At 33.6% G+C, this 14,459-nt stretch overlaps 2 protein-coding genes across 3 annotated transcripts in view; one reads left to right on the top strand and one right to left on the bottom strand.

The window, feature by feature from the left end:
* Positions 1 to 6,771, bottom strand: part of LOC112456286 — a 30,729-nt gene extending 23,958 nt beyond the window's left edge. Inside the window, exons 1-2 of one of the 2 annotated variants that reach the window (XM_025018726.1) lie at positions 6,578 to 6,771; positions 3,707 to 4,203 (exon numbers count right to left, since the gene is read on the bottom strand). In XM_025018726.1, the coding sequence (XP_024874494.1) occupies positions 3,707 to 3,788 (82 nt within the window). In that variant the 5' untranslated portion in view covers positions 3,789 to 4,203; positions 6,578 to 6,771. Of the gene's footprint in view, positions 1 to 3,706; positions 4,332 to 6,577 lie in introns of those variants that run through there. The other variant, XM_025018725.1, reaches the window with a different exon arrangement.
* A 4,221-nt stretch (positions 6,772 to 10,992) lies between these two features.
* Positions 10,993 to 14,459, top strand: part of LOC112456291 (delta(14)-sterol reductase) — a 68,990-nt gene continuing 65,523 nt past the window's right edge. Inside the window, exons 1-2 of the mRNA XM_025018744.1 lie at positions 10,993 to 11,375; positions 11,652 to 11,702. The gene's annotated coding sequence lies outside the window, so the exon portion shown is untranslated. The remainder of the gene's footprint in view (positions 11,376 to 11,651; positions 11,703 to 14,459) is intronic.

The raw sequence follows: 14,459 nt of genomic DNA, 5'->3' as shown, positions 1-14,459 counted from the left end.
CAAATAATTAATAATGTATAAATCATTTTGTAGTAAAACAAACAATAGCAGAACTGTTACAGATCATGAATGATGCGCGCGAAGAATTAGCGCATTATTCACTTAGAAATTATGGAATAGAGATTAAATATAGTCAGTCTATTTAATCCAATGGTTATATTATATAAAATAGCCTTGATTATATTTTGTATCGTCTCGCACGATCTGATTTGCGATTGACCACAAAATTTTACTCTGATCGATGTGAAAGCATTAGGCTAAAAAACATCGCGCGTTTTTTAGTCTAATGCAGATTTTAATTTAAATTCTGTGTCGCGACCTTCAAGCAAATTCGTCACGGCTAATACGCAATGTCGCGCTTTCAATTATATTCTATTTTCGTGTCTAGCTCAAAGGCGTTAATTTATTGGCTCTTGCGTAAAGCAAGCCGAGTAAATTCCTTTATTCTCTAATTTTAACTATCAAATAATTTTTTGCTTTAAAAGTTAATTTTTAGATTTTTCGCATAAATACTCATAATTGATTACGTAATAATATCAATTTTATTTTCTTTTGCTTCGTTAGAAAAAATATATTTTGAGAAATTGTTTAAATATTTTGATTGAATTTTACACAATTATGTTACTAAATGTAACATTTTAACATATAACAATTAAGGAGCAATTGGACGCGGCTAGACTGCAGCGCGATAATTTTGCATAAATACGTAAACCATCATTCTTCAGATCTTGGGGAATATATTGAAAATTTATGCATATAAAGAATATATCTCGGCGGTGAGCCCTGCGACTCTCACCGGTTTTACTGCAGATTTTGATTTTAAATGCATGCGCTTGAAACTTGGTTAATGTATGACAACATAAATCGAAGCGCGTTAGAAATACTGTTAACTGTTATTCTATGATTACAGCGTGCATACGATTTAGAAAGGAATACTTATTATATTGTGTAGTTTAAATATTTAAATTTGCAAGTAATTTAAATGATTAATAGTGTATATTGTTCATATATGAAACGTTTTGTTATACTATGAAAGTTTCTATTGCTTTTGCTTAAATTTGCGAACAGAATGTGAATATTATGCAAGCCGCAGGTTTCACCTATCCCATGGCAGTCATTATCTGTTTCACTAAATTACTATTTAGGCTATTCGCCAATCTATTTAATATCCTATCAGGATTGTTCTAACTAAACGCTATTTAGATGCAAGGATCTAATATAATTGTCATACACATTGATTAACACATTTAATACATACTTTGAAAAGAATTTTAATATACAACTTAATTGTATGATAATTTTTATAAAGAAAACGTATATATGGTAAGCATGATAATATTAATTAATATTATTGAATATGCAGGAGGGTAATATTGGTGACACGATAGTGATTAATATTAATCACTATAATGCCATTATAAATTCGCGAATGCTAATTAGACTGTACTTGCATCTAACCAAAGTTTTTCATTCACGGACGACATGTGTCGACAAAACCAGCTGAGGTTCACTCGCGAAATTCACGTGTCTACATGTCGAGGGTAAACACGTTGCACCTGGCGAGGTGCGATAATATATTCGCATATAAAAAGCTCTGGGGATCACGGGGGCATTATTTAGCGAGGCAATTATACTTGTCTTCTGAACTTCATTTTATGACAGAGCCGTCAACACATTTTGAGTTTTATGCTATACGCCACCGCGATATCGTAACACAATTTGGAAATAGCGCGAACCGAGTTTCAAGGTTTTGAAGGAATTAGAACTTTAATGTGGGAATGGAAAATAATATAACATTAGAACTTTATAACAGAACTTTATAATTGAAATATAACATTAGAACTTATCAATTAGTGATCTGCTATATCAACAATATGAGCATTTATTATGTATTCTAAATAAATTGTGTAACACAGAAATAAAAAATATTAATAATGATTATATAACAGGTTACGTAATATAACAATTAAAATTATTGATGTTATCGCAGCCTTATTTAATGAAACTAAAGAGTCTGAAGTTCTGAGACCGTTATCCTATCCTTAATAATATCAAATTGAATATTTATTTAAAAATTTTTATTTACTAGTACATTAGGAATAATTTTTTTTTCTATAAAAAGACTATATTTATATTAGCTATACCATTATTTCACAAAAATGAAATCAAATTTGTTTATTTGAAACTAATTAGGTATTCTATTTCTTTAGTAATCATTTCTGAAAATAATGTTCGGATAATTGTAACAAAGATTAAGAGTTTATCGCCTGTGTCGTTCCCCATTACAGTACAACACCGCAAACAGAAAGTGTAATTAATCTAGGAGCACATGGTACTCTGGTTAACGCGTTTCATTCTACAGAATGCTATAAATCTTATCGCGCGAAAAATACGCGTGAAATTCAAGAGTGCGATTTCAGTAGAAATTATGTAGTATATACAGTTGTGTAGAAGGAAAAATGAGGAATACTAATGTTCAACCGACATATCTAAACATACACAAAATTCAAGACTTGGCAAAACATATAACTCTGTCCTTTGTAAAATATGATGTTTAATTTCCCAATTCTGAAACACTCTGTACAATACGCGACTATTAAGAGACTATTAAGAAATAGAATAAATGTGGGATATCTTTTTAATGAATTTCTCTTGCGCAATTATATATAGCTTTTGGAAGGAAAAACAAAAACCACTTAAAACATTGCTTCAATTATAAAAATTAAAAAGCATTGCGAGCACATTTATTAATCTAAAATTCATAGATATACAATAATAATGGAATAAAGTACATATTGAATACATATTGAAATTTATTTTTATGGCCGCTTATTAATATTAATGATGTTTATGTTAAGACAGATACAGAATTGCGTTCTTGATGACAAATTAATTATTGAAATATAAACATCGAGAGATTCGTTATAGCTGATGAAGCTTTTTCAATTGTTTGCGTACGAACAGCTGTTTCGCTCTTAAAAGCTGACTGGCTGTAAACTCAATTATTTGCGTTAAATGCTTATTGTTGTGTATTGTTTATAGTAAATTATTTATCTCTTTTATCATATTTTTGTTAACCACATCTATTTGGTGATCTAATTTCATACATAAGTGATCGCCCTCACATATTTCGATGGAAGATGTTCAATAACATGCAAAAATTGATACTATTTTTATTTCGTATATCTTTATCGAAGTGCTTTTTATAGTCACCTATTAGTACGCGATATTTTAAAGTTGCTTTGCAACTCGGAACTATATCGAGTCATGTCGCCCTGTATATCGAATCTCACAGGAACTACATCGAAGATCGATCACGAGCACCTGCTTTTAGTTTAACGCTAATCGTTATTGATTGCACTATGTAATTAAATAGGTTATTGCATCCACTCAATTATAAGAAAAAAGCATCACACAGCTCTGTAGAGAGACAAAAAAATAAGAATAGAAAGAAATATGAAAATCTTACAGTATCTCTATATGATAAAAAATATCTCCAAAACTATTTCAAGAGATTTTCTCAAAATTTCTAAAATTATATACAGAACTGATCACAAAGCTCATTTAATACCTGATACTATTACAGTACATTATTATTTTTATATAAAGCACCTATCTGTACAAAGCACAAAAATGTATTAGAAAATGAAAGAGAAAAATAGGAAGATCAAAAACTAAACGATATCGGTCATGGAATAGAACTTACCCGTGTCGTATAATGGACACGGCATATAGCCATATCGTTGTTCGGGATATACAACGGACTTATTCTTCTGTCCGCTGGTCATCGTGGCGAATTTGGTCACGTATTGCAGGACTTTGTCATAGAAGAGCAGGAAGGTGGTGCGGATTATCGTTAATGAAGGTTTTAAACACACTGGCCTCTAGATGTCTCTAAGGAGCTCCTTATCACCGTCGACAGGTAGCAGGACGATTACCCGAAGCTGGTCAGGGATGACTGCATCCTGCGACGATTGTCCACGGCGGGCTGCATCGGCCGAGACACACTAGCGAATTGACTAATTATCACTGGGCACCGTTCCGGTGCCAATTAGAAATGCCACTCCTCTGGTTAAAACCGAGTGAACACGTCGCCCGCTTAATTAGCGCTGAAATAATTGGCTGATGTTGCTTCCTTTCTTATTCGTTCTTGTTTGCGTTCCGCCGCTTTCCATCACCAAATAAAGGTTTTACTGTATCTGTCTTGTGTGAAAAATGCACAGATATTATGTCGAGTGACTGCATTTGCTCTTTAATTAATTAAAGCGTGATATACAATAATTGAGAAACTTGAAATTTTGTAGAAAAAATTACGGAACTTTGCAAATCTGAAATGAATATAATTCACATAATAATGAACAAAGTTCAATTACAAACATTTTTTTATTTTCCTAAAAAGTACCAATTAATTAGTTATAATATACTGTCTGACTCACGTTTGAATCGAAGGGTCCAATGCACGTTTGATTTAATTAATTTGTCTAAAAATTCGAAGGTTAGTCTAAATTTTTTTAACTTTAAGATTAATTTTCTTTAGTTTTTAAAGAAAAATGAATTAGACTCGAGATTAGACTATTATTATTATTTTTTGATTGAAAATTTATTTATTGTAAGATTTTCTTTCTTGTAAGTAATTAGATTTTTATGCCACTTATAATATGAAAATAACAATTTATGAAATTTTCTTAAATTATTTTGTACAAAGTTGTTCAAGACTCAATTACACTCAATTACATTACAAAATAACTGACTTGAATCGTTTTGAAGTCGGTAGAACGAAACCGATAAGCACAATTCATTACTCTTTTTCCTCATGAAAAATGTGAAACACAAATTGGATATAAGATAAACTGTGTTATCTGAAAACCATAAAAGTAATTGCATGAAATTGGTGGTTTTCAGGAATCGCAGTATACGAGCGATACTCGACTCAAGAAGTTTCTTATACAGAAGATATCTTTAGTCGATATGTGTTAGGAACTTTATCATACTATTCGCCATCTCACAGAAAAATATTTCTTACATATTAAGTTATTTCATTATCTCTATTGCTAATCTGTATATCTGATTAAGCAATTAAGGAATAAATTTAACCTTTGTTGTGCACACAGGGGTCAAATAGACCCCAGCGTTTTTTCAAACGCGTTTTTCTAATACGTACAATACGTACAAATATTAAAAATTGAATTTTTTATGCATTTTTTAGTGAAAAAAGTCCATTTTTTGGCTTCTTTAGTTAACATATCATTTATAATTCTTTTATGTTGCAAGATATTAATGAAACCTATTAGACCTAATTTGGAAGCTTTGAACAATAGCCAGCAATTTTGTTTGAGTCAAAATAACGGATTGTACGTCTGTAATAAACAATTAAGTGACTGGGGTTTAATAGACCCCCTGTGCACAATACGTAATTTTGAAGAGGTGTGCACAACAAAGGTTAATAGATACAATATTGATATAAATACAAATGTGAATAATAAATCTGCAATCTAGTAGATTGTCATAAATATTTTTTGACAGAAGCTAAGATCAGTGCTGATGGCTAAAATGTCATTACGTTACGTTTTGTGCATACAATACACATTTCACATGTCTGTATCAATATGGATATTGTAATTGATATTAATGCAGTCGCATCTATCTCAATTACTTGATTTTCCTGTTGGCATAGTGAGCAATTTAATCGTGATTTGCAGGATATTAGTATAAATGCGGCACATATTTTCTTAATCGAAAAAAAATATCAAAATCTGTTATGATTATTTGTCATGATGATCTAAGACAATTTGTTTTAATTTAAAACATTAATTTAAAAGAAATTTGATTTGATTGAAAAATGTATAGTTGTATAGATATGTGCTATTCTATATTTTATGAATTAACATAACGACATCCTATACTTAAATTTTTTAGTCGACGAGGCTGCTTATTATCTTAAACAATGCACAGCACGTTATCATTTCATCTCTTTCGTGTTCTGGTATTCTTGCGAAATTCGTACCAGGAAAGTTCAGTCTCGCGATTTAGTTAAATCAGAGAAATTTCATCCAGCTTCAAAGGCAGTCTTAAAATCTCTACGATCTTGCTTCTCTGTTTTGCTTAACTAGTTAGCTAAAACAATCCGTGCATTCTTTCACTTGCAGTCTTACACGTCAATCTATTGTTCCGCTTCAAAAGTCCATAAGTTCTTCAAAGAACGATTGTCATATCATGAAACAAAATTAACTTTAAAGAAAGTTACGTGTGTTTGACAAAAAAATTCTTTTGTTACATTTTGTAATTATTGTTGAGTTTTTTTTTAAAAAAAGCAACTAATATCTCTCTAGAAAAAGAATTCTGCGTTAACTTCTGTATATCTTGGATAAAATTTTTTGTCAAAATATCGTAGAATTTTGGAAAAGAATTTTGTATTCTTTAAGAAAACTTAGGCAGAACTAACTCTCTCTCTCTCTCTCTCTCTCTCTCTCTCTCTCTCTCTCTCTGCTAGGAGACTTCTATAGAGCTGATAAATTCTCGTGCGGATAAACGCCGCGAGAACACCTCTCTCTTGCTGGCATTTAATCTATAAATGTACCACGTGGATTCGGCCGTTCGATTCGACGATTCCCTTCCGGAGCAGCGCGGATTTCTTCATCGACCGCTTTACCAAGAACACGAACACGAATATCTTTTTACATATATTCTCGATCGTAAATCGTAACCGGCGTGCACGCGTGATCAACGTGCGTGCCAGTACATGCGGATAGATGCGCGGCGAACCGTACTGTGCACGCTCTGACTCTGTACTGGACCGCATGAGGTGAAATGGAGAAAGACAGGAGAGAGAGAGAGAGTGTGTGTATATGTGTGCGCGCACGAGGCGGAGAGGTGCGAAAGCAACGAAAACGGATGTACAGGATGAAAAGGGGGGAGGAATGCGAGAGAGGAACGTGGAAAACCGAAAGAGGAACAAAGAGCCGAAATGAAAGGAGAGAGTAGTTAATCGAAAGTAGAAGGAGAAAGAGAGATAGAAAGAGGATAAGGGAATGGGAACGGGTGATGGGGGATGCTGTGGTTGCGGGGTGGAAAATCGCTCTGTCTCGCTCTAGCCCCGCCGCAGCGATGCGTCGCGGCGCGCATCGTACCCCTTTTCGAGCCCCGAGCGACTAACCAACCACCACCTCGCCGTCTGGCCCTCTTCCCTCTTCTCCGCAGCCGCGAGAGAGCCCCTACACCAACCACCCCCTATTCTATGTCGCAATGTATCCGCAGTCGGAAGCAGAAAGCCCGGTGGTTTCGGACCGGCACCACCAAACGACTTCGCATGATCACAACTCTTTTCGTCACAACACTTTATCATTGTCATCGTTAAATGAATTTTCTTTTAGGATATTCTTTAAACCTTAATAACATAACATATAATTAGTCGAAATGTCTAATTTTAGTTTAAACCACCAGAGTGGTTTAAATTAAAGTTTAAGACCATAGTTTAAACTATTGTATTTAATTCAATAATTAATAGTTGAACGCGAAAGATAAAATTTATCCTATTTTTAAAAACTAATAATTGTGTGTGTGATGATTGTACTAACTTTATGCATTTCTTGGAAATTAAAGCACCATTTATGATTTTGAGAGTAATAGCTTTTGGTTTTAAAGTTAAATATAGAGAAAAGTTAATACAATATATACCACTATGTCATGATGCTCTGGTAAAGACATATAGTCATGATACATATCGCCTTACATTATTCGAAAATACGTTATTTTGATGTTCGAGTCTAAAAGTATTTTCTAAGCAAGAAAGAATTACGGCTAAAAAATTGATACGTTTACGTATTCGATGCATTAAATGCCAGAGGGAAAAATGTGATTTTGCCAACACAATTCGATTTGAAGCGACGCCAAATAGTTTTTAAAGTATTTTGTAAGTTGTTATTGCGAAAAGGGAGGAATGTAGAAAATAGTACAGACGACAAATTGAAAAATATACATAAATAAAGTAGGAAATAACGTGAATGAATATATTTTTGTCTATATTATTAGTTATTGATTTCTTACTTTGCTGAAATAAAACAACATTTATCGCAAGAAAATGTTAATTTAAAATCCAGTTTGAGAAAAAAATTGAGTGAAAGATATAATTGGTAGCTACACGGTAATAAGTAAGATGGTACACTATTTATTAAAGCAAAGTTTTTATTCTTTATTGATAGTATACTTGCAATCATCATTGCAATTAACATGAAACGTAAAATCCGTATTTATATAGTTATAGTTCTAGTTTAATAAATGATTCTTGGGAATTAATTTGTTACGTTCTATTAGTAACCGTGATTTAATCAAGACACCCTGACAATGAGTTCTATTACTCACAATTCAATAATCGATTCTTGACAGACAAATGTGTGTGTATACGTATTAAAAATTTCTGAACCAATTGAATATTGAACTGAAAAAATGGCATGTTATTTAAATATTCTTTGGGGATGATTTGAAGAGAGAACGATTACTCAAGTAAAAATCTAGTTTGAAGTACAAAAACAGAAATTTGTTAAAATTATATTTTACATTTTTTATGAAATTAAATGTACATTATTTAATTTAACCCGTTGAGATCACACCTCCTAAAAGTAACGTAGAGGTCACATGGGGTCCAATGGACCCCAAACTTTTTACTTTATTTTTTTCTTAAAAGTATACTATTTTGAGAGTAAAACGCAGGAAGTTTTTTTGCTCTATCTCAAAAAATTTTGATGAATATTGACCCCACAACAGTTGCCATTGGCGTTCTTTTTGATGTATCGACTCAAACCTTGAACTGGAATTTAGTTTATGACTTCCTCTTTATAATCCAATAATTCTTTAAATTTTTTTATGTTGAAAAAACGCGAAAAAAACATTTTTTTTTTATTTGATTCTTCACAAAAATATTCGTCAAAATTTTTTTAGATAGAGCAAAAAAACTTTGTGCGTTTTACTCTCAAAATAGTATACTTTTAAGAAAAAAAAAAAAAAAAAAAGCCTGGGGTCCACTGGACCCCATGTGACCTCAACGGGTTAATTTACTCACGACCTCCAATTTTTAAAAAGTGCTCGTAAATATCACATGCGATGTTTTTGAAACGAGCTATTTCGTACACCCGACTAACACGATAGGAGCAACCTACACTATAAAGAAGAATATTCCACTCAATTTATTAAACGAGACATAAAGCTTTGTGATAACTTACCCGTGTTACTTCTACTTCTAGCCCCGGTCTCCCCTACTGCTCTGACGCACTAAGGCCGGTATTCATAATCAGATCTTATTTCAAGACCGTCTTAAGTAATATCTTAAGATGCTAATACGGCTCTGTGCGTGGTTCATGACGTCTTAAGATTGTACTTAAGATGGCCTTAAATATAAGAACCGACTATGAATAGTCTTCAAGATTGTCTTAAGTAATGTCTTAAGACGCTAATACGGCTCTGTGATTGGTTCATGACATCTTAAGATTGAACTTAAGACGGTCAATATAACTATCAATACCAGCCTAAATATATGTAACGTTCTTAAAGCCTGATGAAGATATACTGCGCAATCTCTTTGTTGTAATAATTAAGTACGCATGCTCATTTCTCCCTCTACTGAAAATAAAGATGCTTGTTACTAATTGTTACTAATGAACACGCTAGTTTTAACATTACAGAAAACAAATTTAAAGTTAAAACTAAGTCTTGCTTGCTCTATTTGACATTTATAATTTTATATTTATAATTGCAATTCTTGTGCGCGCCGTTGCCGCCGCACAGTCAGGCGAGACGTCGAACGCGCGTGATTCGCGAGCCGAGCCCCCGGATCTGGCCAATCACGTTCCGCCGCTCCGCGCCGCCGGCGCGGCGCGAGCGGATCGATACGGTGACGGTGACGTAGTAGGCAGTGTAGGCACCGCGCAGTCCGTACCAACCTGTACTAGCGGCGCAACCGTTGAACTCGAAAGCTCCGTACCTCGAAGATCGGCGCGTTTTCGACGTTGTTTTTGACGATGAGCGGACTTGCCACTTGTTTCCGTCAACGCTCGGAGTAGTGTTACCTGCGTGAGTGATTCAGTTATCATTCTCCCGAGGAATTTCGCACAGGTAGGAAGTATTTGTGCTCCGCGCGCGCTTGTCACCGACGTCACCGTGCTTCGTGCTGTTTTCGGAACGCGCTCGTTTCGGTGATTGGCATCCCTGCTTCCTCGTTTCGCGGGCCGCGGGAATAATCGCTACGCGATCGAGTACCGCGCGCCGTGTGCCGTGTGTGTAAAACAATTTACGAGTGTATGAAGTGTTTATCGGAATGAACGTGTCGTGCGAATTGCTCACTCGAGACGTCGAGGCGGAGGTATGTATGAACGACTTGCTTTGCAGTTTCGCGCTGTGATATTCGCGAGTGATAGTCGCTCCTCCCGCCATGTCTGGATTCGCGAAGTGCGTGGTATTCATTTATCTCGTGTCGTGCTTTGAACGCTGACGTGCCGGACGTGTCGTGTGATTTAGCTCCGATTCTCTCCGTAGGGAAAAAGGGCTGAGTGATATTGATCGTGTCAAGTGATTCCGGTGATTCGATCGGTGATAACGGAACGCCGCGGCGCGACGCCGCGATACATCGCCCGTTCGTGAATGCTTCACAATCTCGGATTCTCGTATATCTCGCGTCGCGTAAGATTAGCGGCCGGCAGTCACGCGTCTTCGTTGTGCATATTAATAATGTAGTTATACTTTCGCGAGATTTACGAGTTTGATACCGTACGTACTGTGCATGAGTGCGATATTTAATTTCAACAGCGTATCTCTGATTAACGAAGTGCGTGTCTTTATTAACCGTCCGCTCGACTTGCGTAGTATCGCCGGTAACGCGGTGATAAACGCGGAACGACGCGGAGCACGCGGCGTCGCGACTCCTTCAAATTTGCATGAAAAATTCATGTTACCCGCTTTTATATTACAGAGTAAAGTACTTCCTTCCCACGGGTACGACCTTGGCGAGGTGGGAAGGCTCAGTACCCAGTACGAGGATTTTACCCAAGCAAAACTCTTGTTCTGCTTGGATAAAAATTCAAAGACGGGGAAGCTAACGTACCTTCGTCCGCCGATTTAATTGAATGAACGAACCGCAGCCGGTTCGTCGCGTTTGCATCGGGAGTGCCGCTCATAAGTAATCGGACTAAAGGACTTTTTTAAACGGGAGTGCCGTACAATATCGCGCGAGAAAGACTTTCAACAGAAATTAGTCCGCGCGCGATTGTAGTTTATTATCCGCGAGTGTTTCTCGCGAGTGTCCTGTGCGGTGAGACGAGGAAGCCTGACGTCCTGAGAGGAGGAGGAGGTCTGAGAGAGACATCAGGCTCCGGCAGAGCAACCTTGGGGTGAGTATCATTTCTTATCTACATGCATGAAATTAAAAGTTTTTTCCCATTTATTCGGACCGTTTTATTTTGACAAGTTAAAAATAATTAGAGAAAAAGGAATTGTTTAAAATTTTATAAAAATTTATTTTTATAAATATTTTTCCGGAAAATAAATAATTATATCAACAAATCTAATTGAAATCGAATTAGATGCGCGTAAGAATCATGTGTATCTCTTGAAACATTGATCATTTTCAGCACCTTTTAAATTTGAATCTTTCGTTTTTGTTACAGTATCATCGTAGCTACGTGGCTGCATTACTCCGCTTGTTGCGCATCGAATCGGTGAGTGACAAATTTTTTATAATGGGGTAACGAATTTGTGAGACCAATATTAAATGTATATTGATGTATTATGTCAATCTAATAGTACTCTAGATAAATGCGACTTCTCATATATCCGTTGCCCTAAAATGGATAGACTAAATCAGATTAGGCTAAATAATTAATTCTGGAGCATCATCCTTTATTGATTTATTGTGCTTATGGGAGAATACACCTCATCCATAAGCACATACGTTATGTCGGTGCATTATTTGTTAGTGCATCTAATGTTCTTTGCACTACAGAACACGCGAAGTATACCAGTCGCCTGAAATTTATAGGCAAATTATTTATATTTTGCAAATATAAATTTTATTCTTAAATATATTGAGATATTAGTTATAATCTTTCTTGTACAATAATAAAATCAATTATTTAAATTTGCTACATTAATTACATTTTTCAAATTTATTTTTAAAATTATTAAGAAATGAATAGAAAAGGACAAATAAATAAATTAAATTTTACAAAATATAGAATAACATTTTTAAGTTTTAACATCATTAAGTTTTTATGATTTTTATATTTTGTGCAAAATAAATATTTATAGACTATTTATATTTTTTATAAGCAATTAAAATAAATAAAGAATATATTCTTTATAGATAGACAATAGATAAATTTGATTATAATTAAAGAGTTAAAAAATAATAAAAAATATAGGTACCTGTAGATAGGGTATAGATAGGTTTAATAAAATAAAATTAATTAAACGATTATACATGAGACAAATTTTGATATAACAATTAAATGTGTTTCTTTATTTTTTTTTCTCTCTCTTTCTCTTTCTTCCTAATCCAAATATTCCTCCAGAATTAAATATTACATAAATTGGTGCAAGAAAGCAAAATTTATTAATACATTCAATATGCAAGTATTACAAATAAAGAAGACCAAAAGATATTTTGATTCACGTTGCACTTTCCACGTGACCTTATTATATTACATAGATCACACTATGAAGTTTTAATTGTATTTATTTTTATTGTATTTGTATAATGTGCCGATTTTATCCTATTCTTTTATAGTTTATCCATGTAGCTTGGCTTTGTATAAACAAAATAAAATAACGTGAGATCCAGATTAATGATTATTTGCGGGATATAATTTTTTTGTAGAATTATCTTAAAGTTAATAGTTTTTATATCAATTATATTATATTTAATGCATAATATAATTGTAGATATGTATTTCTGATATGTTTATTAACAGAATTTTGATAACAATTTGTATTATAATAACGAAATATTTAAATAGATATGTATATATATAAATTTGTAAAGACAAATGTTATATACGCGAGAATTTGATATATTCATTATATTAATTGCGATACTAATTATGTGGAAAAATCATTTGTTCACTTTGGATCTCACGTCATTCAGTCTGAATATCTCACTTGATATCTAAAGTGAGATTCGCGGTTCGGTTCGCGATTCGATTTATACTAAATATTATTTGCCTATTTTATTAACAAATAATTGATTAATCGAGTCATCGATGGATTTTTAAATTTTTGTAGTTCTGTAGTTCGTGTTTCTACATTATACTATCGAAGTCCAGAATTTGCTGATTGTGCGAGATATAATCGCGACGATTTTTAAAACGCGATTAACGTAAAATTCTTAATGATTAATTTTGTTTTCTACCGTTGCTGTATAATTCTTGGACGAATAAATTATTACGCGTGTCACTGAGAAATTAAAAGCAAAATTATTAAGTTAAATTTAATTAAGATTCTATTAACGAACGTGGTTGTTTATTTTTTTCTATATTAACGCGCTCTTATACTGAGAAAAAAATGTTCCGGATTTTAGTAAATATTAATTTGCATACAACTGTGACTCCATTTACTAAAATGGAGAAAATTTTCCTTTTTATTAGTATATGTGTATTTACTAGGAAAAAATATACTAACAAAAAGGAAAATTATTTTCTTTTTAGTAAATGGAGTCACAGTTATGCAAACTAATATTTACTAAAATCTAGAAAATTTTTTTCTCAGTGTATTAACGATTGCAACGATTCGTAATCGTTGTAATCGTCTGCTGGCGCTGTTAATCAGCCGGCATTGAAGGAGTTTGTCTCCTTCTCATTTTCTGGCTGACATATAGCCAAAATGGATTTGGCTAGGAACAACGCAATAGGTAAGTCTAATCTGGCCAGAAAAAACTACGGAACTACACTAATGTACATCATAAGGTAAGGTCTACATTGACCAGAATTGAAGGTTTGTAGGGTAGGTGCATATCTGTGAAACATGATATGCAATGGTAATCATGTGATAGAATATTATAATTGAAGGTTAATTAACTTGCTTAGCTAACAAATTAAATTGAGGATTTTCATACACGGAAAAAAAGGATTATATAGCTACTATGTAGCAAATCTATTCGTAAAATGTGAGGTAACTAACATTTTTTTGCAGCAAGAACTATAATTTTGCAATAATAGCAAAACCTTTTATTGCAATAGCAAAAAGTTTTGCTGAGCTTTTTGCTACTTAGTAATAATTGCAAAATGATTTTACTACTATTGCTAAATTGTAGCTCTTGCTGCAAAAAATGTTAGTTATCCCATATTTCATGAATAAATTTGCTATAGTAGCTAATCCCTTTTTTCCGTGTGTCTTTTAAAATTTAAATTATTGTCCATTTTCCATATTTTGCTTAATCGCGGTCAGGTAATCCCGCTGGATTTAACCAGCACACAATAAGG

The sequence above is a fragment of the Temnothorax curvispinosus genome, unplaced genomic scaffold (assembly GCF_003070985.1).
Source record: "Temnothorax curvispinosus isolate PA1 unplaced genomic scaffold, ASM307098v1 QBEX01006738.1, whole genome shotgun sequence".
Lineage (NCBI taxonomy): Eukaryota > Metazoa > Arthropoda > Insecta > Hymenoptera > Formicidae > Temnothorax > Temnothorax curvispinosus.
Note: the sequence above shows the minus strand (reverse complement) of the source record. Positions and strands in the feature narration are given on the sequence as shown.